This window comes from Leptinotarsa decemlineata, unplaced genomic scaffold, assembly GCF_025532065.1.
Source record: "Leptinotarsa decemlineata unplaced genomic scaffold, Ldec_3_MD MMD2_tig00026369_RagTag_RagTag, whole genome shotgun sequence".
NCBI classification, from domain to species: Eukaryota; Metazoa; Arthropoda; class Insecta; order Coleoptera; family Chrysomelidae; genus Leptinotarsa; species Leptinotarsa decemlineata.
The window spans coordinates 4,899,849-4,922,722 of record NW_027412709.1 but is presented as its reverse complement, the minus strand read 5'-3'; the positions used below and the strand labels follow the sequence as shown (position 1 = coordinate 4,922,722).

The 22,874-nt window shown below is 34.6% G+C and overlaps 1 protein-coding gene across 1 annotated transcript in view; it reads left to right on the top strand.

Moving 5' to 3' along the window:
- LOC111508580 (uncharacterized) overlaps window positions 1–19,844 on the top strand; it is a 36,297-nt gene extending 16,453 nt beyond the window's left edge. Inside the window, exons 2-6 of the mRNA XM_074185209.1 lie at window positions 498–795; window positions 5,469–5,660; window positions 9,977–10,037; window positions 13,445–13,575; window positions 16,781–19,844. Of these exons, the coding sequence (XP_074041310.1) occupies window positions 498–795; window positions 5,469–5,660; window positions 9,977–10,037; window positions 13,445–13,575; window positions 16,781–17,070 (972 nt within the window). The 3' untranslated portion in view covers window positions 17,071–19,844. The remainder of the gene's footprint in view (window positions 1–497; window positions 796–5,468; window positions 5,661–9,976; window positions 10,038–13,444; window positions 13,576–16,780) is intronic.
- The last annotated feature ends 3,030 nt before the right edge of the window (window positions 19,845–22,874 follow it).

The following is a 22,874-nucleotide window of genomic DNA, read 5'->3' as shown; positions in this document are numbered from 1 at the left end:
AATAGATTTTTCGTTCAAAAAATACACGTCTCTACAAGCAACTGAGGTAGTCGATAAAAGTGAGAATGGTCACTACGCGCATTAGTACACTTTGCCTCAATATATGTCAATAACTTTTCGCACAAAATATTCAATGATTTTTTTTATACTTTCAATTGTTTCGAATGAAGAATGATAAAATAAAATAATATTTACGTTCATTTCTTTCGTGTGATCAGGCAATGTTTTTTTATTCTCAATTACATATGGTAGGATTCACTGATGATTGTGTTATCATCGGTGAATCATTAAGATGAATAAAGCTCTGAAGAAGCCAGCCACTCGTACTGGCGACACATTAGGATGCAGTTCCAAACTACGACGGCCTCCAAACCCGAATGAAGATACTAACACTGAGTTCCCAATAGAGTTACTTTTAATTTTTTATGAAAATATGTGTTTTTCGGAAACTTCTTTTCTATTGGACATGTAAAACAATACATTTTCCAATGTTTCAGGCTTGTGAAATTCCCTCATCTAGGAATGAATACTCTCACTACGTCTGTACTGATGATGGAGAAGTGAAATGTTTGCCAGGATGGACAGGAGATCTTTGCGATGTTCCAAAATGTCGTTCCGGGTGTGACCCTCTTCAAGGATATTGTAACAGACCAGGAGAATGCCTTTGCAAACTGGGATACTATGGAGAAAAATGCAACAAGTGCATTCCACTTCCAGGATGTCAACGCGGTTACTGCAATGTCAGTTTTGAATGCATCTGCCATGAAGGATGGGATGGAATATTCTGTTCGGAACGTAAGTATTGAAAATTTCACTCATAAAATGTAATCGTCTGATATGAAGTAGATTCACATTGTCTCAAGATTATTCCAACCCGTGTATTCAATACTAGCGTCTAGATCCGACATCTCTCGAGAATTAGGACATGGATGTTAACATCATTACATCATTTTCTGTGCTTCGTCAAATATGAGGGCTGGACATTTTGCCGCCTAGGAAGTTCTAGAAAAGTTAAGAAGAGCATTCCGGAATGTAGTGACCAATATTCAAAATGATCGGAAATGTTCGGTAACATCCGGGAACAAAACAGATGATTTTTGAATGATTCAATCACTCTGGTAATCGTGCCGCCCAAATTTACAGCGATATTTGAGCTGGATCTGTGAGATACATATCATAAGATGTTTTGTTCTGAAATGGACCAATAATGTATTATAATGCCATAACATAAACTGTTCTATTACAATTATAGAAATTAATGAACTCATTACACGTGAAACATGCCTGTTGATAATAGAAACCGAACCGTTGAGAAATGATACTCAGTGAGCCTTCTTTCCTTTCAGGTAAGATCGAAGTTTTCGTATGTCGACGGTTGTTCTTATTTGTCTTTTTATCAAATGTTGAGCTTCAGGCATACATTCTTCGATTCTCACCGGGATAGACATATGCGAGTTGAGAAGTAGGGAAGGATTCATCAACTGATATTCAATTTGTTCTCTACCAAACTATTGTAGGAAGAACGGACGTCTTCTGTAGGCATTTTCATTTTCCACATAGATGATTTTTGGGTTGATACCTGCGATAACAAGAATGAAAAAAGATATGACCATTGACCATCTTCTAGTACACATTTAAACATTTTTCATATCAACTGAAATTCCATGATGATTGTATTTTTATTTATTGTATCATCCATATGCATTTTTGAAATTGAAATTACACTCGTCTTTGTTTCATTTGAAGGTACGTATCACTAAATAGTTTCTTCTTCCCTACAGGCAAACATTGTAAAACAAGTTTTTTTGTGTTTGATTCTCTCCATTTCTTCAAAAAGTTGCCACTTCTTCTTCTTCAGCATTCCTACGAAAGATATAATATGTTCGTCAGACAATGTTTCGAAACGTGTAACATTCCTAAATCAGTTATTGGGAAAGACAGTTTTTGACTTTGTATTACTTTAACATGATACAACAAAATGTGGGAATCTTTCAAAGGAAGGAAGGAAGCAATCAATTTCGAAAGAAGTGACCCTTTACATAGAAGGGAAGATCATGTGCAGAAGTAACTTTCAGACACAAAGTGAAAAAAAAGACCCTGAAACAGCTACTTCTATTCAAACATTGAATTACACGAAAGAAAAATAGTTTCGAAACAAATACTTTTTTATGAACTGTGAATTATACTACTGAGTTTTTATTCTATCATTCACAGGATTCTCACACAATATACTAAATTGAAGAGTAAAAATTTCACTTACATGGAACACTGTCATCCTCACTGATATACATCCGATATTTTGCCGTAAGACACTTGCCTTAGGGCTCTTCAGTACCAATCTGGAAAACATCATGATAATAAACACACAATTCATTCATAAAATTACGATTTCATGTCACGGAATGATTTTGATTTACTAATGTCATCGATGGCATCGTAATGTCATAAATCCCAGCCAAAAGAATCTTGTTTGAATTAAAAGGGTAATATTTTTAGGAGTGATTAATTTTTGAAGAGAAAAAGTTTTTAGCTTTCTACTACTCCATCTGGATACAAAAAATGTGGCAATCTTTTGAAGAAATGAAGGACGCAATAATCTCAGAAGAAGTAACTCTATACATAGATGTGTAGATCATGCAAAGTAGTAACTTTCATACACGAACTGAAAGAAAAATCCCTTCTGTCAAAAGAATCTTCTTTGAATTGAAAGAGTTATATTTTTAGAAGTGATCAATTTTTGTGGAAAAAAAGTTTTTGGCTTTCTGCTACTCCATATCGATACAAAAAATGTAGGAATCTTTCAAAGGAAGGAAGGAAGTAATAATTTCAAAAGAAGTACCTAACTCTATACATAGATGTGTAGATCATGTTAAGTAGTAACTTTCAGACACAAAATGAAAGGAAAGCCCTCCAGAAACAGCTGCTTTGCATGATCTATACATCTTTGTATAGAGTAACTTCTTTTGAAATTAATTGCTTGTTTTCTTCCTTTGGAAGATTCCGACATTGTTTTGTATCGATATGGAGTAGTAGATAGCCAAAAACTTTCTTTCTCAAAAATTATTCACTTCTGAAAATATAACCCTTCCAATTTGAACCAATTATCTTTCGTAACATTTATTCTTGACTTACTTAAAGTCAAGTCACTTGTTGTTTGTTTGAAGGTGATTTGTTGTTTCATACATTTCAAGATTATATCTATAGTCAACTCGTAAATCTATTACGGCAAATATTTTGATGACATATTTGGCAGTATCCGATGGAATATATTGGATGAAATTACATCTGCACTGAGTCTCGAATAAGTGCCAGACGATTTTTTTTTCCAAACGAGATTAATAATAACAAATTCGCAGAGTTGAACCTCAAGGTGAGTCGAAAAATTTCTATACCAGTGCCATCAGTAGCTCACAGATTTCGAACTGTGATTTATCCTTCTCTGTACAGTCCAATGAGATATAAAACACCAATAAGAGTTGATAATTCGATTTCATTGGTAGGTAATGCATATATGATTTCGAAGTAATAATTTGTGAATAACAATCAACTTCAGCACGTTGTCATCAAATAAACACTTTATGACTTTCATGCTTGTTTTTGAGTCGTTTTCCCTATTTTTCACACCAAGAAAGCTCCGTAGCGAATTGCAGTTTTTCATTTTCTGCGAGTGGTGTAGTGTGTTTCTGCAGAATATTGCTTCAATTACTTCACCGTTTTTTTCTATTACATAACGTAAAATTCCTTGTTCTCTTCGCCAAATGTCTTTGTTTCGGTGTCATTTTGCTCTGTATTCCAATTTTCCTGTCACTCCTCAATTTCTTCGGTTGCACCTGTGTCGATTTCATTATAAATCAATAAGAATTTCTACAGGCTGTATTTCTCTGGAAATGCCTGCTCCAATATAATCATCGGATATCATCATGATTCTTCGAAGCCATATTATGTCTATAATATGTTAGCATATATGTATATGCTAACCTATTATGATTTATGATTTATGTAGGATTTATGAGATCCATAAGAATTTATTGCATAAAAATATGAAATAAAAAGAAAAAGAGACAATCGGTCGAATGAAATAACATACATTGGGAACTAATAGCAAAAATAAAAAAAGCGAAAAATTTGGAAATACCCAACACAACTCAGTCATGCGGGATCTCACAAGACTAAATTGTGTTAGGTATTGGTATAGGAAACAACATGGATCACTGTTCAAAGAACGCAATATTACTGATGGCTATAGACTAAGTCTTTCCTAACTGAAAGAATACCTGGGATAGCCGTCTGATTGCCAAACGCACGAGCCGGTGGTACCGATTATGGATCTGTCAGATTCATTGTGACTATCGGAGGGTTCAAGAGAGTAATATGTTTTGGTAGCACTTCATTCATGAGAAAAGTTTCTGTTGTCATCTAAAAAACTTGCCTTCCACGAAAATATTCAAGTATATTCTAAACTATTTCATACCATGTCAAAATTATGCCAAACATTTTCGAACGTTCTGAAATATCCTGAAATATCGTAGATCACACTAGATCTCACGCGATTATTTTAATTTACATTAACTTTAATATTAATTTGAATTGTATGGTTTTAAGGTGGAAATTATAATATGCATGAAATGCCTCAGGTCACTAAATCATTCATTTAACTGGTTGACTGCCGACTATTTTTTTGAGGTAGGTACTCTAGGATGACGTTATGTTTCATTTCTTTTTTTGCAATTCGTGTCGTCAATTATAAGTCTGAAAAAATATATAGGTCTGCCCCTGCCCGAAATCGCTCTTGATTTTTTTTTGAATGTAAACTGTTTCAATGTATCTATTTTTGTCCACTTGAATTTCTGTTGTGCACTAGTCGAAGCTGAATTGGTATTCACAACGACTGGTTACACATGTAAATTACGTTCTTCTTTTTTCTGCAATCCAGAAGGGTCAGGTTTGGCGTCCATGTTCAACGACACAAAAAATAAAAACCGCCTAACCAACTATAACACATTCTCAACTTAACTTAACACTCCGATCGGAGTGGGTGGCATCCCTGATTGATGCCCATACACTCAACCTGTTAATGAGCATCGTAGCATATCCATCGGTGAGCTTACAATTACCACATTATATGTTACCATCATTTCAAAACTTCAAAATGGGTATAGTTAGCAATCCGTTGAATGCAGACTTTTGTAGACTTCCAAAAAAAGAACAATATGTAGATGATTATTTTGTTATATCTCATCGCTTTATATTGAAAGTTTTATGGATAACTTCTCTGTCCCATCTTCTCACATTGTATTCCAACCAATTCACACTAAAAATCAATCAATCATACAAACACATCTTTTTTTCAAGCACTCCAATAGTGGTGAAAACCAAATGTGAATCCGTTCGGTAGTTTTTCAGTTCAATTTATATATGTAGTGATGACACAAACTGCTTCTAATGAGAGACATTTTCATTATTTTCAGCCATTTGTGGACCAGATTGTCATAGTACGCGGGGATACTGTGAAGCCCCTGGTGAGTGCCAGTGCCGTATAGGATGGTCGGGAAGGACATGCAAGGAGTGCCAGGTCTTGCCAGGATGCGTTCATGGATACTGTGATAAACCCCTTGAGTGCAAGTGTCATCCAGGATATACAGGAATCTTATGTCAAACTCGTATGTATTCAAGAAGCAATGAAAACTGACTCGTCTTGACAAATCATGATATATCTCTCACAAGGCTGTGATCATAAACTTATTCAGAGTAAAATTATCTTACGAATTCATAAATTTTTTCACACTTTGGGCGAAATGAGAAATGTTTTGCGAAGGTACATTAAAAAACAATCTCAGAATTATGGAGATGATTATGAACTGAATCAACAGTAGACTTCAACTTCCAAAGTGTAGAATAGTAACTCGGGAACTGCTGCAGAAACAGTAAATCTACTACAGAAATAGTAGACTCGGCATTACTGAACACGGCCCTTCAGTGATGCGATTTATTATGATAACAATTGTTTTTACATGTATCATAATGGGTATCATAACCCAATGAACCGGACGTCGTTAGTTGTTCAATCTCAATTTTTTCATTTTTCGAATGTTCCAATAGGTATTCCAGGAGAAGGCAAATGAAACAAATCGAGAATCATGAAAATTCATCTAGTTTTGAAGGGTAACCCTGACAAATTCGTGACTTCTTTCTATGTTGAAAAAAATCTGATATTTTGATAATGATAATGAAGCTATTTTCGACGAGATGAAACCAACAAATCAAAAATCATGAAAATAAGAACAACATTTCGTGATATTAGTCAAATTTACATAATAAAATCGTTATTTGATTTGAAATTATAAAATACTGGCAAAAGCCATGTGGTTGCAGACCACAGAGAGAGACAACAAAACAATTGACACTGACAGATGTCATGTGATTCAGTTTGAAAATGGTGTGTTTGTATGTCTATGTTGAAATTATGGAACACAAGGAAACAAATATGGTGCAAGTGTGATGAGAGTCATCTGCTGTTTTATGAGGTTTTCTCATTGATATTCAAAGCAATTAAGTCATGAATATTTTCAATAATTTAATAATGAGTAGAGAATTCAAAAAATCAATCACGTAAATTTTCCAGAATACCTTCTGAATTAGAAAACCGTTTTGTGTTCAAATTAATCAAAATTTTGTTGAATCAAATACAGATTCGAATCTATAATATAGATATTCAATAATCATTTCCAGAAAATATATTTTCAATTGACGAAAACATAAAAATATCTGAAAAACTGTACATGATAGACAGAGAACGTTTCAATTGAAAAAGAAAAGTCTTCAAATATACAGGGCAGGAGGTGTGACTGAGAGTGAAATCAAGTTAAAAATATTGTATATTATCAGATCATTATCGATCAATTGAATATCTTGAAATAAATTCCATGTGATCATACAGTGAGTTTCGCTTGTCCCAACCTCCATGTCTCTGTTGTTCAAAATGCAATATCAAACATATTCGAAACATATTCGTAGTTGAAAGTTTGTACTGGAACCTCAAGCGTAGAATTAATCTATTTAAAATACTTTTCCAACATCATAACAAAAATTACGGTCTCTCGCACGTTTCGCTCACCATGTTAGCGTCCTCATAATATTATTATGACTGAATTTTGCCACTATGTTAGTATTTTTATATGCTAGTGGCCTAACTACCTACCTCCTGTTAGTATTATCTAACTACCTCCTGTTAATATTACCTAACTACACCGGTTAGTAATACCTAACTACTATCTACTTTTGATGCACTGTTTGGAACCTTTGGTGTAGTAATGAATATTACTGGAGTTTTTTCCCAGTAATATTAACTATTATCTGTTATTGATTCTATGCTGAACGACCTGTTTTCAAATACCTCTAATTTGTTTTTTCTCTATGCAGTGATTATCTCTAAAATTATTATGTTCTCTATTCAAGATTATCAGGTATAATACCAAACAAAGGGCTGTTCGAAATAGGACCTTTGTCGCTTTCCATAGAACTCATTCCGTAATTTTTGCTTTCCAAGCTTTTGAAGGCATCCAGAAACCTGATGTCATATACCAGTCTCAATATTATATGGCATGTTGAGCGATATTAGATTTCTCCGGTCTGTGAAACCAAACATGCGAGACATGTTATTTGTAGCGAGCTAATAGAGTGCGTTTGGTTTGACCAACATATTCATTATCACAATCCTCGCAGCTTGTTTCGTAAATCCAGATTCTTCTTTTTTCAACGTCATGTCTTCCGGATTGTCCAACACTTGTTGAAGTGTACGTGCAATTTTGAAAGTCACTCTTATATCGAACCAACCCATTGGTGTATTTTGGTTCAAATCCAAATACACCATTGTGTTTGTTCGTACATTCAAAAAATTGAATATAAGAGTGGCTTTCAAAACTGCACATACGCTTCCACAAGTGTTGGCAGTCCAAAAGACAAGATGTTGCAAAAAGAAAACTCTGGTATTCACGAAATAAGTTGCGAGGATTGTGATAAGAAATATGTTGCTCAAACCAAACGGACTATATTACCTCGCTTCAAGGAACATGTCTCGCATATTCATTTTCATAGACCGGAGAAAGCTAGTGTCGCTCAACATGCCATAGAGAACTACCATAGAATAAGTGGGAAATATTCAAAATTGTTGAGACCGGTACATGACAATAGGTTTCTGTATGCCTTCGAAAGCTTGGAAATGGAAAAGTGCGAAATTATTTCTATGAATAGCGATAAAAGTATTTTTTCGAACAGCCCTTTGTTTGATGCAAACGTAATAATTCTAAATAAGAAATAGATGAATATCAGAGATAATCACTAACATAGACGAAATACATAACAAATTAGAGGTATACAAAACAGATAGTTTAGAAATCAATAACAGGTAGTAGTTAGGTAATACTAATGTAGATAGGTAATAGGCTACTAACATCTAGGCTACTAACATCTAGGTAGTAATTAAGCCACAAGCATAAAAAACACTAACATAAAGTGAAATTTGGTCATAATGATCTCCTGAGGATGCTACATCGGTTAGCGAAACGCTCTTTGAGAGACCGTATTTTTTTTCTGGTGTTGGGAAAGTGTTGTCAATGGCTTACTAGCGTAATCTCCACCTGTATCATTTTGAAGAAAACCATTGTTCGCAATTTATTTTTCACAAATTAAAAATTACTTCAGACATTCTCATCCCTTTCTCAGCAAACCTACGGATTCTGAGTTATTCCATATGATCTTTTTATATGCACAACTTGTTGATATTAACGCACTGAAAGCCATGATGGTTGTAGGAAGAGAATTTTCCGATTAGATATATTCAGGATTCATGATTATTTGCGAAGACTCTATGCGATAACGGATGTTTTGAATAAAACTAATTGAAAAGACGTCCAACGTATTTTAAGCATGTCAGAATTAGATCTAGCAGTTTTAAATTCAGTTCAAGGAGACTTTCGAGGCATTTGAAAGATCAGTTAGGTGATTAAAGAAATGTGAATTGTGATACCATAATAGAAGCAAACTCAGAAATATACATTACAGTATTAATTGAATTGCTCCAAGCAAGCAGATCAAAACCGTAATGTAATCAGACCACGTAATATTGGGAATCAATCTTCTGCAGGTAAAGAAGAAATCGCAAGAGAGGATCGTCGTATTCTGTAGTATTTTGTAGTATTTCTCCCATTTTGGGTTCCAAACTACCGTTCTACTGTTTGAGAGGTGAATTCAAATGAGGACTCACTTCACTTCCTAGACTAGTTATTGAATGACTCTAAATAGTGAGAAATAAAACATATTCTCTACTGTTTTTCGTACCAATCTACAGCTTTTCTAACACAAGATATACTGCTCAGCATGAAAATCACCAGGTAACACTGGCTGTATTAGCATAGCACGACATGGTATAAAAAATTCAATATGACCCAGTGAAAACTAAACGAAACATTTAAATAATAATTCTAAGGCGGTACGAAGTTCGCCGGGTCAGCTTGTTTAGTAATATATATTATACTGCATTGATTACACATAAGACGTGTCTTGTCAAATCAGAAGAAATAACGTTCATAATTGAAATCTCATAAGGGATTCGATATGCCAAAAAAAGTGCACTGTCCAATCTGTATACAATATTATCAAATTACGGTTCATTATTAAACCACATAGGCATTAAACAGAAATCATTTGTGATCGAAACAGTATTACATGAAATTCAAATGAAATTCACTAACTGTTTTGTCATTATAGTTATCAAATATTCAATTTCGTACCACAAAAGATGTTTGTTCGCTGTGCATTGTTCTTGATCAATCACCTTCATTAATATTTCAAACGAAATTACATATATTGTAAGCTTTCCCAGTCGTTAAACTGATGATGGTTTATCGAATTTTTGAAAGTTTTATAGGGCAAATATTTTTCCTTTGTTCACTTATTCATACGTGTCTTCTATTTTCAGCTATCTGTAAGGCGTCATGTCACAAAGAACGAGGGTATTGCAGAAAACCAGGAGAATGTAGGTGAGTGGAGAACAAAAGGATGACTCATAGTTGAAAAACGAACGTCACGAGGGGCTAATGTGTATTTTGTCATTATCGAACATGACAAAGAGCTACAGAAGGAATATATTTTTCCGTTTATTTCCTTTCATCAATTCAAAACTATTATTTCAATTTATATGAATAGAATCAATTTCAGTTGTCAATTATTCATAGATCACATAGGAAAATTCTACACACTCTCTGAGAAACAAAAAATATAGAATACTCGTTGACTAGTATTTAAATGTGTGTTTGAAGGTGATTGACAATGTTTCATGATGAATTTCATTAGTTGGGACTTCCATTGCCTAATAGTATATAAAATGATATAGAATCCCTAATAGAACCAATGCAAATAGAAAATTAAAAAGAATAGCTGGGCATTACAATTATATTAAGCAAAAAAAAACTCTAAATGAAATTACAGTGAAATCAAATACAAGTAAAAGACTAGAACAATTGAACAAAAAATGAAAAGCCAAAAGCCGAAGACGATTGTGGATACTAACAATCGAAACGTCGCGACGTTTCGATTGTTACGTCACGACGCGTCGTGAAGTAACTTGGGTTGGATTCTCTCAACTTTTTTTGGCTTTCAATTTTTTGTTTAATTATTCTTTTTTTTACTTGTATTTTATTACACTGTAATTTCATTTCAGGTTTTTTTACATAAGATAAAAGTTATTCTCAACTATTCTTTTCAATTACTGATTTGTATTGGTTCTTTTAGGGATTTCAAATCATTTTATATAATATTGAAGAATGGAAGTCCAAACTGATAAAATTCAGTCTTTGAAAATACTATGAAAGTATGTATACCTACCTGGCTGGGTCAACGGCGAGGCAAAAAGTTGAATGAAAATATTTATTCCTGTTTTTGGAGTTTGAGTACTGATTTTTGTAAATTTTCCGTATAAAATTCAAAAATAATTATTGCTTTTGTTCGTTGATATAACATAATGACATAATAATTTTTGCCGAGATAGCTTATATTTACCTATAGGTTACCTTTCAATTTTCTCATATGATACCTATGAAATTATACCAGCTCTTCAGCAGAGAATAAAAATATCCCAGATACAATTAAAATATTGCGGTGAGTAACAGTGCTCATGAGCGCACGAGTACAAGAACACATTAACAAGATATATCTACGATTCAACTTCAAAAATCGAAATTTTGACTTCAAACTCGTCATCATTTTTAATAAAGGGTAACGTTTCGCAAAACGATCGATGGAAAACGCCTGGATAAGAAGTATTTATATTTCTGTTGAAATATGTAAATAAATCGTCATATTCGATAATTCACTTGAAAACATACAGGTTGTTGTTCATACCTGTGTACAGAGTTGGTTGAATAACTTGTCGGAAGAATATATAAGGAATCTTTGACATTTTTGCTTTTTTGTAAGGTTCTCTTGATCATTTTATCACATCACGTGATCACCAGGTGATTTTGGAATATTCTTTACGATGTTTTTTTTAACATCTAGAAGTCCTTAAATTTCACCTACCTATATAAATGTTTTCACTGGAACAAATATACCAATTTTCATATGTAAACGCCAGCCTTCTATTCCCAATGGGGGCGCCCCAATTGGAATATTTGAAAATTCTTTCTTGTTGCACATCTACAACGAAACGAACCTGCATGAAAATTATCAGTCTCGGAAAATATAGCGGTACAAAGAAACAGGAATTAAAAGGCAATTTTCATATATAAATGCTCCACTTTTACCCCCACAGGGGGCGCTCTTATAGGATAATTCGAAACTCTTTTCTCAGTGCGCATCTTAGACCTAAGACGCAGCTATATATACCAAATTTCAGCTTCCTAGGTCTCACCAGTACAGAGAAACAAAGATGAATGAGTATTAAACGTATAGATAACATGGAGATGTTTGACACGAATGTCAAATACGCTGTCTTCTCAAAATATGAGATGAATTTTCATTTTTCTCATTATCATAATGATAATAATACACTTGTGCCTGCGTTTTCTTCAATCCTTGAAGTAGGATACACTTTTTGATGTCTTTGGCTGACTCAGCGATTCGGTTTACATCTCCTCATTCGTCGCAAAATGTGCCTCATGGGACTCTTCAATTTTCGGAAGGAGAAAAAATCGCCGTGGGTCAAATCTGATAAAAATGGTGGCTGAGGAATAATGACGGTGTTGTTTTTGCCAAAAAAATCACGAACAAGTACTAACGAGTGATCAGGTGCATTATCGTGATGGAAAAGCCATGAATAGTTTTTCCACAATACCGGATATTTTATTCGTATTGTTTCTCGTAAGCGGCGCATGTTTTTTTTGGTTTTGTCTCTTGTTGGCTCCTCCATTGGGACAATTGGACTTTGGTTTCGATGTCATAACCATATGCTCATGATTCATCATCAGTTATTAACCTTTTGGGCAAGTCTATATCGTCGTTGACGTCATCCAACAGATCCTGAATAAAGCTCATATGACCTATTTTTGTTTTGGTTGAATTCATTAATTTTTGAACGTAGTCTGCTGCGACATGGTTCATGACCAGAATTTTCAAAAAATTGCATGTCATCAGCCAACCGATATGCTGACATCGTGAACTACTCTTAATTATAATAGTGCTTCGACGATTCTCCATAACAATTTTCTTCACTTTCTCAACATATAGATTTTTCATGTGCTGGGATGTCCAGGGCGAGCGTCGTCATTCATATCTTCTCGGCCTTCTCTCAAAAGCTTGTACCACTTGTAAACATTTTTCTGACTCAGAGTACAATCATCGTATGCTACTTTCAGTATTTCAAGTATTTTTGGGCACTCAATTCGATTTTGTACACCTAATTTGATACAAATTCTTCGATCCGTTTTTTTTGTAGCGGGAAATTCACACGTACACACGAACCAACATTAAAATATCGCTAATCAAATGTATGTAGCCCGCGAAATTTGAACATTCATCTCATTTCTTGAACAGTCCACGTATTTCAGAAATGAATATTTTGGCTGATATGAGGATGGAAATGAGTTTAATATTGAGAAACAATAACACTGATTGATAACACAAATTGATTTAACATTCAGCTGACGATTGAAAACGAAAGTGATATTTTCCTAAAAATTATGTTTTAAATGACTCCCTAAACACAATTTGCAAATACTTATAGTAACTAGCTCAAATTATTCAATTCGTTGCGACTCATAAGAAGCTGCTGTGACATATCTATGATAACCATTTCAGTTTCATCAGTTTTTTGTCAATTGTTGAATCAGTTTTTCCAATAATAAACTCGTAATGAATATGTTATCATGTGTTGGACCTACTGAAATATATTTATCATTCCACTATTTCATTGAAAAAATCTATCCATTTTTTCATCTGAATTTTTTTATAGATGCAAAGTTGGATGGTGGGGTAAGAACTGTGAAAAATGCTATCCGTATCCAGGATGTGTTCATGGAACTTGTCGTCGTCCGTGGGAATGCAACTGCGCCAAAGGTTGGGGAGGAATGCTTTGCGATGAAGGTAAGACATCACTCAAGATAAGGTAAATAAAATGAAAATGAATTCGAACTGACAAAACTTGGCGCCAATATAACGAATTTTCCAGTGATCAACGATTTCTGTATGTCAACTTGTGCACCAAATTTGAAATGTAATTGTCGTATGCTAATGAAGAGTAATTTAATTTTTTTTTTCAATGTGAATATGAATAGTGATAGTAACGAGTCCAAATTCAGTGGACAAGTATATAATAGGTATACGAGCAACTTTTTGAAGTATTTTTAAAAAGTCACAAAAACGAAGATTCATTTTGGAAAATTGATTTGAAAATGTTCGAACAGTTCTGTCTATAAATGAATACACAACTACTGAAGTAAGACTGATATTCAATCATTCTGTAGTCGAAACAATTATTTGCAGAATCAGATCCGCACCAATTGAAAAACAAAATATTTTTTGCGGCACCCCTCGGTGACAGTTGAAGAATTACTGTTGATTGTTTCAGCTTTTTCATATAAGAACAGTGTTTTCTGCAGAACTTTTGTGTTATTCAATGCATTTATGCTTCAACAATTATCATTTTTTCATCGATGTCAATTATTCAAAACATTTCAAGAACAGAAATGAGAAAAAAAAGCAGATTTCAAATTATCAGAAGATGAAAAAAAATACTGAAAAATATTATGTTAGCTATATATTTAATTGACAGAAAAGATTTTAGAACAGCTATAGACTTTAGTTTTGATTAACTATACTATTTCAAATAATCAGTGAAAAATAAAATGACTTATTGGCGGAAAAATAGTTCCAAATATAATTCTCATGATCTGATATTCTTTAAATAGGTATTTTTAACAATAACTACACGTCTTCAAAATTGAATATTATTGAATGGCATTTTGAAGATCGTGAATCACACACTAAAGGTTGCTAAGTACTTGAACTTTTGGAGTTATCCGAGTCTAAAGAGTGTAGCATGTAAATTTTCGGTACTTCATTTTGTCAATAAATGAAAAAAGTTTCAGAACAACATCCATTTCACTCCGTGGTGACCTTTCCTCAGCGAACATGAAAATAACAAACATAAATATGTAAAGTTGATTGTCTAAACTCATCCATAGAAACCTTATAAAAATCCCATTGCTAATTACGATTCAAAAACCGCCTTTGATGATGAATCACATTTTTACAAGTTGTCACTACAAGGAAAATTATAAGTTCTTGATTCACCATCAGAAAAATTCAAAACTCTTCTGATTTCAACTCGTTCTAACTGAAACTGCATTTTTTAAGAGTTACAGCTTGTATTACTGCTTACTGTAGAAAGTGTGATTTGTTTCACTGCGTACCAGTCTTAATCTTAAAATGATTAAAAGTAGGTGAATAAAATTACTTGAAAGAAAATATCCTACTCATTTGGCGTCTGATATTTGTCTTTAATGGAATTTTTGTGGGTGATTCATATGTATGTCTGTCTTTTGGTTATTGATAATGTTCACAAGGAGTGTCTTCAAATTTAAATTTTCTTTCGGTATTTTGCGTTTAATTTTAAATGTCATCTGTTAAAAAAAATATGTTTTTCCTGTAATCAGCTGTCGCCCCCATACGAACGACAACTCTCAGAAGTTGAGAAACTTGTGCGAGCTAAGGACTAACGAGGTCTCACCTTTTAACCTACCTAACCTTACCTAACACCTGTTAGGAACCACATTGTTTGATGACATTTCGACTGTCAACTGTTTCATTTTTCGTCAGTGTAGCCAATTTAGCTTTAGGGGGTGTCTGACCTGATACAACCAAACATACCATTACTTTATTCTGTTCAGATTGGTCCGTTATGCATGGAACATGCAAATATTGATAGTTTGAAACGCTAGTACCCTATCTTCCGAAAAGAAGAAGAAGAAAGTGAATTATTTTCTGATCAGTTAGGATGGTAGATTTCGCGGAAGATACAGGTATCTGCCATACAGGTGTTTTTGGTTTTGTTCGGCTGACGAATCCTGAATTTGTTAAATGATCCTTAGTGGATATTTCGTTCTACCCATCTTATCATCAACCAAAACGTCCTGGGTTCTGATAGAGGCCTATATTGAACATTTACGACAATTTGGTGTTTGAATACTTTGTACCACGTCAACGCCTTTTTACTACAAGATGAAACCCTTCACTGAAGGTGGGTTTTCCACCTTTTCTTTTCATTGTTCTCTTGCTAGCGACAATATAGGACAGTTGTCCGGAGGATTTTCACCAAGGGAATTGTCACGGTTTCTGTTCTAGTTGGTTATCTCCCAAGCTTTGGTTCAACCCCACGTCTACATCTTAAGGATATTTTTGGTATTATGGTTTCTATAGGGCTCACTTGTCCGAAGTGTACACTCCATGGTTCAGTCTGATGAACAGTTGATTGCACTCAGAGAGAATAAAGCTATCGTAGTATCGCTTCACTCATCACTCCAGTCCTGATTGGCCTGGGATTCCATGCTGAGTTCCCAATGTGCTGTCGCCAGAGGAACAGGTTTCACTTATATTTTTTTATACAGGATGAAATCCTATCATTTGAATTTTTAATTATTAATGTACATTCAATCTAGATACACTCAAGTTGAAGTATATGTTTTTCAATGACTATATGTAAACCGCCACATATTACTATACGCTGGGAAATTAATTTCCTGAAACATCTTCTACCTAATCAGCTAACCTTTTGAAGTATCCAATATTGAATATTATTATTAGAATTACGAGTCTTATTTCTGGAAATTTTCACTCTGAACTATTGAAGAGTTATTCACATTTAATATCTGTATGTTTAACTATGTTTTATTTATTTATTGATTAACACTCGTCAATTCGATAACATCTTATGGTGAAGTCTCATATAGTTTTGGGTATAACAACTATTCAGTCACTATTCGGTTTCTCAACTTTCCAAGTAGTACTTTTTGACATAGACATTTTAAAAGTTGTAGTGGCGCCCCACCTATTTTTTGACCAGTCGATTACTGTACAGTTTTGTTTGTAAACGAACCCATAGTGCCAACCGACGAAGAGTTGCCGTCTGTATTGCTCCTTTTCATTTAATAGAAAAAGTGCTGCAAGGGGTTTAGGCGTTTTTGTACATCTGATTTATTTCGAGATCTTTCTATGAATGTTCAAATTAGTCATATCATAAACATCTCTCATACCGATTGTATCTTCTCATACAGAAACGATTTCGTTTCAGAACTAAACTACTGCGAGGAACACTCCGAAGTATGCCAAAATGGGGCAAAGTGTATTTCCGTCGTAAAGGATGAAGGAAGTTACAGATGTCTATGTAGAGAAGGAACTTCCGGTAGGAACTGTGAACATTCAGAAATTCATACAATGAAATCGACTTCAATTAGGCCAATAACTACTTCCAACACTTCAGAGACAGAGGTGGAGAGTTCCACTGTCGTTGATGACATTGTAGCGGAAAATGCGACGAATACGGAGAAAATAGAGGTCATCCTAGCGGAAAATGAAACATAGAAAGAAGAACCCTACATATTTCAATTCTGTACAATTTTGAATTTCTAGTTTGTTTCGTTTGTGGAAAATTGAATGAAAAGACTCATGAAATCACAATTTACATTTCCACTAGTTATTAGGCAAATACCACGTATCCCACATTCATTTCTAACGCATTACCTTACTTAATGAATGAAATGTATGAAATTCTCCATTACGTTGTTTCAAAATGACAGGGTGGATCCAACCTTTCCGAGCTATTGAAACATATAAATCATACAGAATTTTCGAAATAGCAACATCAGCATGATTTCAATACAAAACTGTATATTATTACAGATTCGAATCGTATGAAAAAATTGTATACATTGCATAACATTGATTATAAATGGACTGATCCGTTACTTGATGAAAATCAATAACACTATCCACGATAATGATTAAGCAATATTCACAAACATCCATCATTTCTAGACGCTTCTCCGGAAGCTACATCAAGATATTTGCTCGTTGAAGCTATGGTGACATAAAATTTAACTGTTGTCAATTAATGACTCCTCTAGAGAGAAGTCACTTTACAGATGACGTCATAATTCTATTCTACGATTCGTTCACCATCCTTTTTTTCGAATGATTATGAAATTATGCTATTTACATTAGCCTAATGCCATGAAAATTGTATGAGAACACAACTCTCGAGAACATTTTACTGACAAAGAAACCATCACCTATGGCTTCCTCGAAATATAAACAGGAATTGAGAACTTGGTCACATTCCCTTCCAGTATGAAAGTTAAGGAAAGGCAGAAAGGAATCTTCAGAAATCTCTTGGGGTTGTGATATGGGTCGTGGAAAATTGCATACAATCGATGTTGAATTACCGCATTTCCAACTTCAATTTTTTTAATGGAAATCGAATAAGAGAAAGGTTGACGAATGATTAGCAGTCCCCAGACAACTGAGGGCTTGGGTTATTTTCCAATAGACGAATCGGTAACATTTAATTTTATGACAAGTAAGGACTCTAGATTTATCAAGTTTGATTTTTTGTGTGAGGATACCAGTGAAAATAACGTTTATATCATTCCAATCTCTGAGTTGGAAGAAGTGGAAATGAGACCTCCTTCTGAAAAGAACTTAGACGTCACTTCATATGAAGAATTTGGATGGCGATAAAGAATTTCATGAAACATCTTCGTGAATATCCAAAAGTCTATAGTAGATAACTCCATATAAAATTTTCTGTAGTATTCTGATTTGTAACTGGGGTTTTCTGATTATTTAAACAAAACTTGGATATATTATGCTCACACGAAACACTCTGTATGACTGAAGCTTCCACACTACAAGAAAGACATATTTACTCATTCCATCAGCTCAATGACATATAATCATCTTTGAATATGGGACACGTGGTATTGTGACCTGTCGTCCTGTTGAATACCTGTATTTATTATTTGCACTTGTAAAAATTTACTATTTTCTGAGAAATTCTACAGGATTCCTCTGCAAATTCATTACCTGAGAAATATTTTAGACAGGTTATGGTCAGTAATGAATCCGATGGAAACTCAATGAAAACGTTAATGGAATACTTCATAGATGTTCAACTGAATTTTGTCGAACAGGCCTTCATAATGTCTAAAAACGAATTTTCTTCAAGAAATTATAGAACTGACCGCCAGGTACTTGAAAATCCATCATAACGTGTTATTCACAAAACTGACACGTTTTTGTGCTTTCCAATAGCATATTCAGATCTTTTCCATTGTATCTATTCTGATAACATCCACTATCGTCTGTATATTGTCATTTAAAATATCAGATCCAAGAATTTAAATTTAGGATAATCCATCCACAATATCAGAGCTTTGAGAAAATCAAGTTTCTGTTCGGTACCCTAGATGATTTAGTGAACTTCCTTGTTATTCTCTTGAATCAGCAGCTCATTATGATTTAGACAGTCATAAGATTCCATAATGTCAAGAATTCCATAATTCATGTTTTTTAGGTAGAAATAAATTTTTATTGGTTTATATATTGTGATAGGTCAAAAACGTTATTATTCATTTCGTAGCTTACTTCCCTATTATTTTAGACACTAAAGATATAGGTGAAATTGGTAGGTAATTTCCAGACTTTTCTTCTGAAATACCTCCGGATTTTGAGACATCAATGGACGTTTCCGGTCATCTATGAAAAATTCCAATGTCAAAGAATCAATTCATATTCATTTCCATTTGATTCAGAAGAATTTTACTTTGTCTAAACTTTGCTATGGCGAATTCATATTTTCATTTCGAAACATGTCTGTGTAATCATTTGAATTGATAAATTTGATGGTTGATCATTGACAGACTAACATATTACATCAATGAACCAGTGGAGGAATATTTGTTGATTCTTTTTCCAAAAGCAATAGTAATAATTATACTTCAAAGTAATATTACTGAACCTATTTTCAAATATTTATATATTATATGACACATGTCATTTGAAATATAAATATGAAAAAGTTTGTGAAGTCAGTTCATGTATACTCCAATGATATATTGTATGAGAATTACTGAAAATACAGTAGTTTTTTCCAATGTAACTCATACAAATGAGTAAACTTATAATAACTCTCACAAATAAGACTTTATTATTCAACTGAATGAAAATAGATACAGGAACGTGTATCTATTCATCTTTATATTTATTTATTTATTCATTTATTTATTATTACATTTTCCATCTATATGCATCTACATTTTTTTTGCAAGAATTAGTGTTGGGAAATATGTTTCATATAAGCCATTCAGTTTTTGAATTTATCAGTTCTGTTCAATAAAATGGTTGATCAAATCTTACAGGTTTTTGTTTGTATAAAGATAACATTTCATAGTATTAGCATCCATGCTAGGTATTTCCCCGTTGGAATGTTAGACCACGTTAATGATCAGCTCGCACAGTTTGGAGTTCTAGGGGTTGTCATTCATGAGAGGGCAATTAATGATTAACGAAAAAGCTGATTTTTTAATAGTTTCTATGAATTCACGCTATGAAAAAATTGAAACACAAAATTACAAAGGAGGGAAATGAAATACGTTTTTAATTTCACTAGTTCGGACTTCCATTGTCTATTATATAAAATGATTTGAAATCCCTGAAACAAGTAAAAAAAAATAATCAAAAAGAATAGTTGAAAATAACAATTATATTAGGCAACAATAAACCTGAAATGAAATGATAGTGAAATAACCTACAAGTAAAAATATAATAATTGAATAAATAAAAATCAAAGGAATGCAAAAAGAAAATAATAAAAAATAAAAAAGTGTAGAGATTCCAAGTCACGTTAGTTCACGACGTTTCGATTGTTGGTATCTACAATCGTCTTCGGGTGATGACTGGACTGATTCCTCCGAGAGATGACTATTTTATAGGTCGATGAAATACTTTCACTTTCTCTACTATCCATTTTCCGCTTCACTGATTCCGTGAGAGATGACCGATTTGGCGGGAGTTGGTCATTTTTCGTTTGATGATGGGTTTCCATATGTTTCGTATATCTACGCTGGCCTGGCTGAATACGTTGTTGGACAACATGTATGCGGCTTCCTTAAATTTTCTCCTGAACCAATGTTCCTCTCTGTGCAAGATCTCAGCTTGGGACCACTCGATGTTGTGTTGATGGATCCAAACATGGTCTGCTATTCCTGATTTGCCGGTTTCTCCTCGCTGTGTGTGCTTCTTGTGCTCGGCAATGCGAACATTCAATGGCCTCTTAGTTTCACCAATATAGGATTTTCCGCACTCACAGGGTATCCGGTAAATGCAATTCTTGGAATCGCAGTCCGCGTTTGGGGGCCTGGTTTTCGTGAGGCTGCTACGGATAGTGTTACCGGATCTGAAACAGGTTCTAATGTTGTACTTGGAACCAATTCTTCTTATCCTCTCCGATAATCCTCTGATGTAGGGAAGTGCAAGCACTGGTTGTGACGGCTTCTCTTTCTTGCGAGGCTCCTGCTGTCTTTTAGCCAAAGTCTTTTCTACCATCGCTTTGGAGTATCCATTCCGCTGAAGATCATTTTTGATGATGTCTAGTTCCTTCTCGAGACCTTCCTTTGTATTACAGAGCCCAAAAGCACGGTCTAATAGAGTCTTGATGATTCCTCTTTTTGTCGATTGATGGTGGTTGGATTCGTGGTTCAGATACTGTCCCGTATGAGTGGGTTTTCGGTATACAGATGTTTCCCACTTAGTGTCGGTCCTCTTCACCAAAACGTCTAAGAATGGCAATTCATTGTGGATTTCCTTCTCCATTGTGAAAGTGATGGAAGGTCTCACGCTGTTGATGTGTTTCAGAAAGGCGTCTAGTTCAGTATTCCCATGGTTCCATATTATGAAGGTGTCGTCAACATATCTCAACCAGACTCGAGGTTTCTTGTGAGCTTCTTCAATGGCCAGAGTTTCAAACCACTCCATATATATGTTGGCTATGACTGGTGAAAGTGGCGATCCCATTGGCAGTCCCTCATCTTGTGTAAAGAATTCGTCCTTCAGTTGGAAATAACAGTTTCGTACACAGCATCCTAGTAATTCCATGATTACTTCTATAGGTAGATTCGTTCTCTCTTTCAGGTTCCCGTCTTTGGATAGCTTTCTCTGTATGATTTGGAGTGCTTCTTCGACCGGAACGTTGGTGTAAAGGCTTTCCACGTCGAAACTAATTAGTTGATCTTCCTGTGTGACTTCAATTGACCCTAGTAGTTCGACAAAATGTCTTGAATTCTTCACAGAAGACGATGTTTTCCCTTGTAATGGTTGTATTAAGGGAAGTAAAAATCTAGACAAGTTTTGAGTAGCCGAATCTCTGGAGCTGATAATCGGTCTAAGCGGAACGTCCTTCTTGTGGATTTTGGGTAGACCATACAAGTGAGGGGGCTTACTGTGGTGCGGTGTTAGGCATGATCTTTCCTTGTCCGAAAAATAGACTTGGTGTTTTTTCAAAATCTGGTACAACTTCCTTTCGATTGATGCAGTAGGGTCCCATACGATCTTTGTGTATCGTCCCTTCTGCAGAACCTCTTCGATCTTCTGTTCGTAGAGAACGGTATCCATTACCACAGTAGCGTTTCCTTTATCTGCAGGTAGGATCTTAATGGTGTTGTCTCTACGTAGGCCGTTCAGAGCTCTACGTTCTTCCTTGCTGATGTTAGATGTTGGAACTGGTTCTCGATCCAACTGTTCTCTAATTTTGCATCTGAACTCTTCTGCCTCGGTCTGGTCAATGAGGGAACTGGTGGATTCCACTGCAGTAATTATCTCCAAAGTGGGCACAGATGTTGGCGTAATGGCAAAATCCAGGCCTTTCCTCAACAAGTATTCCTCTATTCCCGTGAGCGGGCGGGAACTCATGTTGATGACGTTGGTGGCTTCATAGTTGTCCTGTTTTCGGTCTGTATTTCAAATTTCAAATCATTTTATATAATAGATAATGGAAGTCCGAACTAGTGAAATTCATAACGAAACATTGTTAATCACCTTCAAACAAACGTTGAATACCCGGTACGGACCCGGAACCAGCGACTTATTCCGAGGATATGAGAAGACTATGGTCAAGCTTACAAAGGAAGAAACTCACCTCAGTTTTCTGTGCAGAGCCAGAGACAATAACATCATCCCCAAAGGTTTTCTACTGAAATCGCCAATCCCAGGAGAGAGAGCTAAACGCATATTGGAACGCGCCAGCCGAGCACTGATGAGGTCTCAAATCAATTATCACCGTTGGAAGAGGTCAACTTTGCTGCAGGATGCCACAGAACGATTCGAAGAAATAA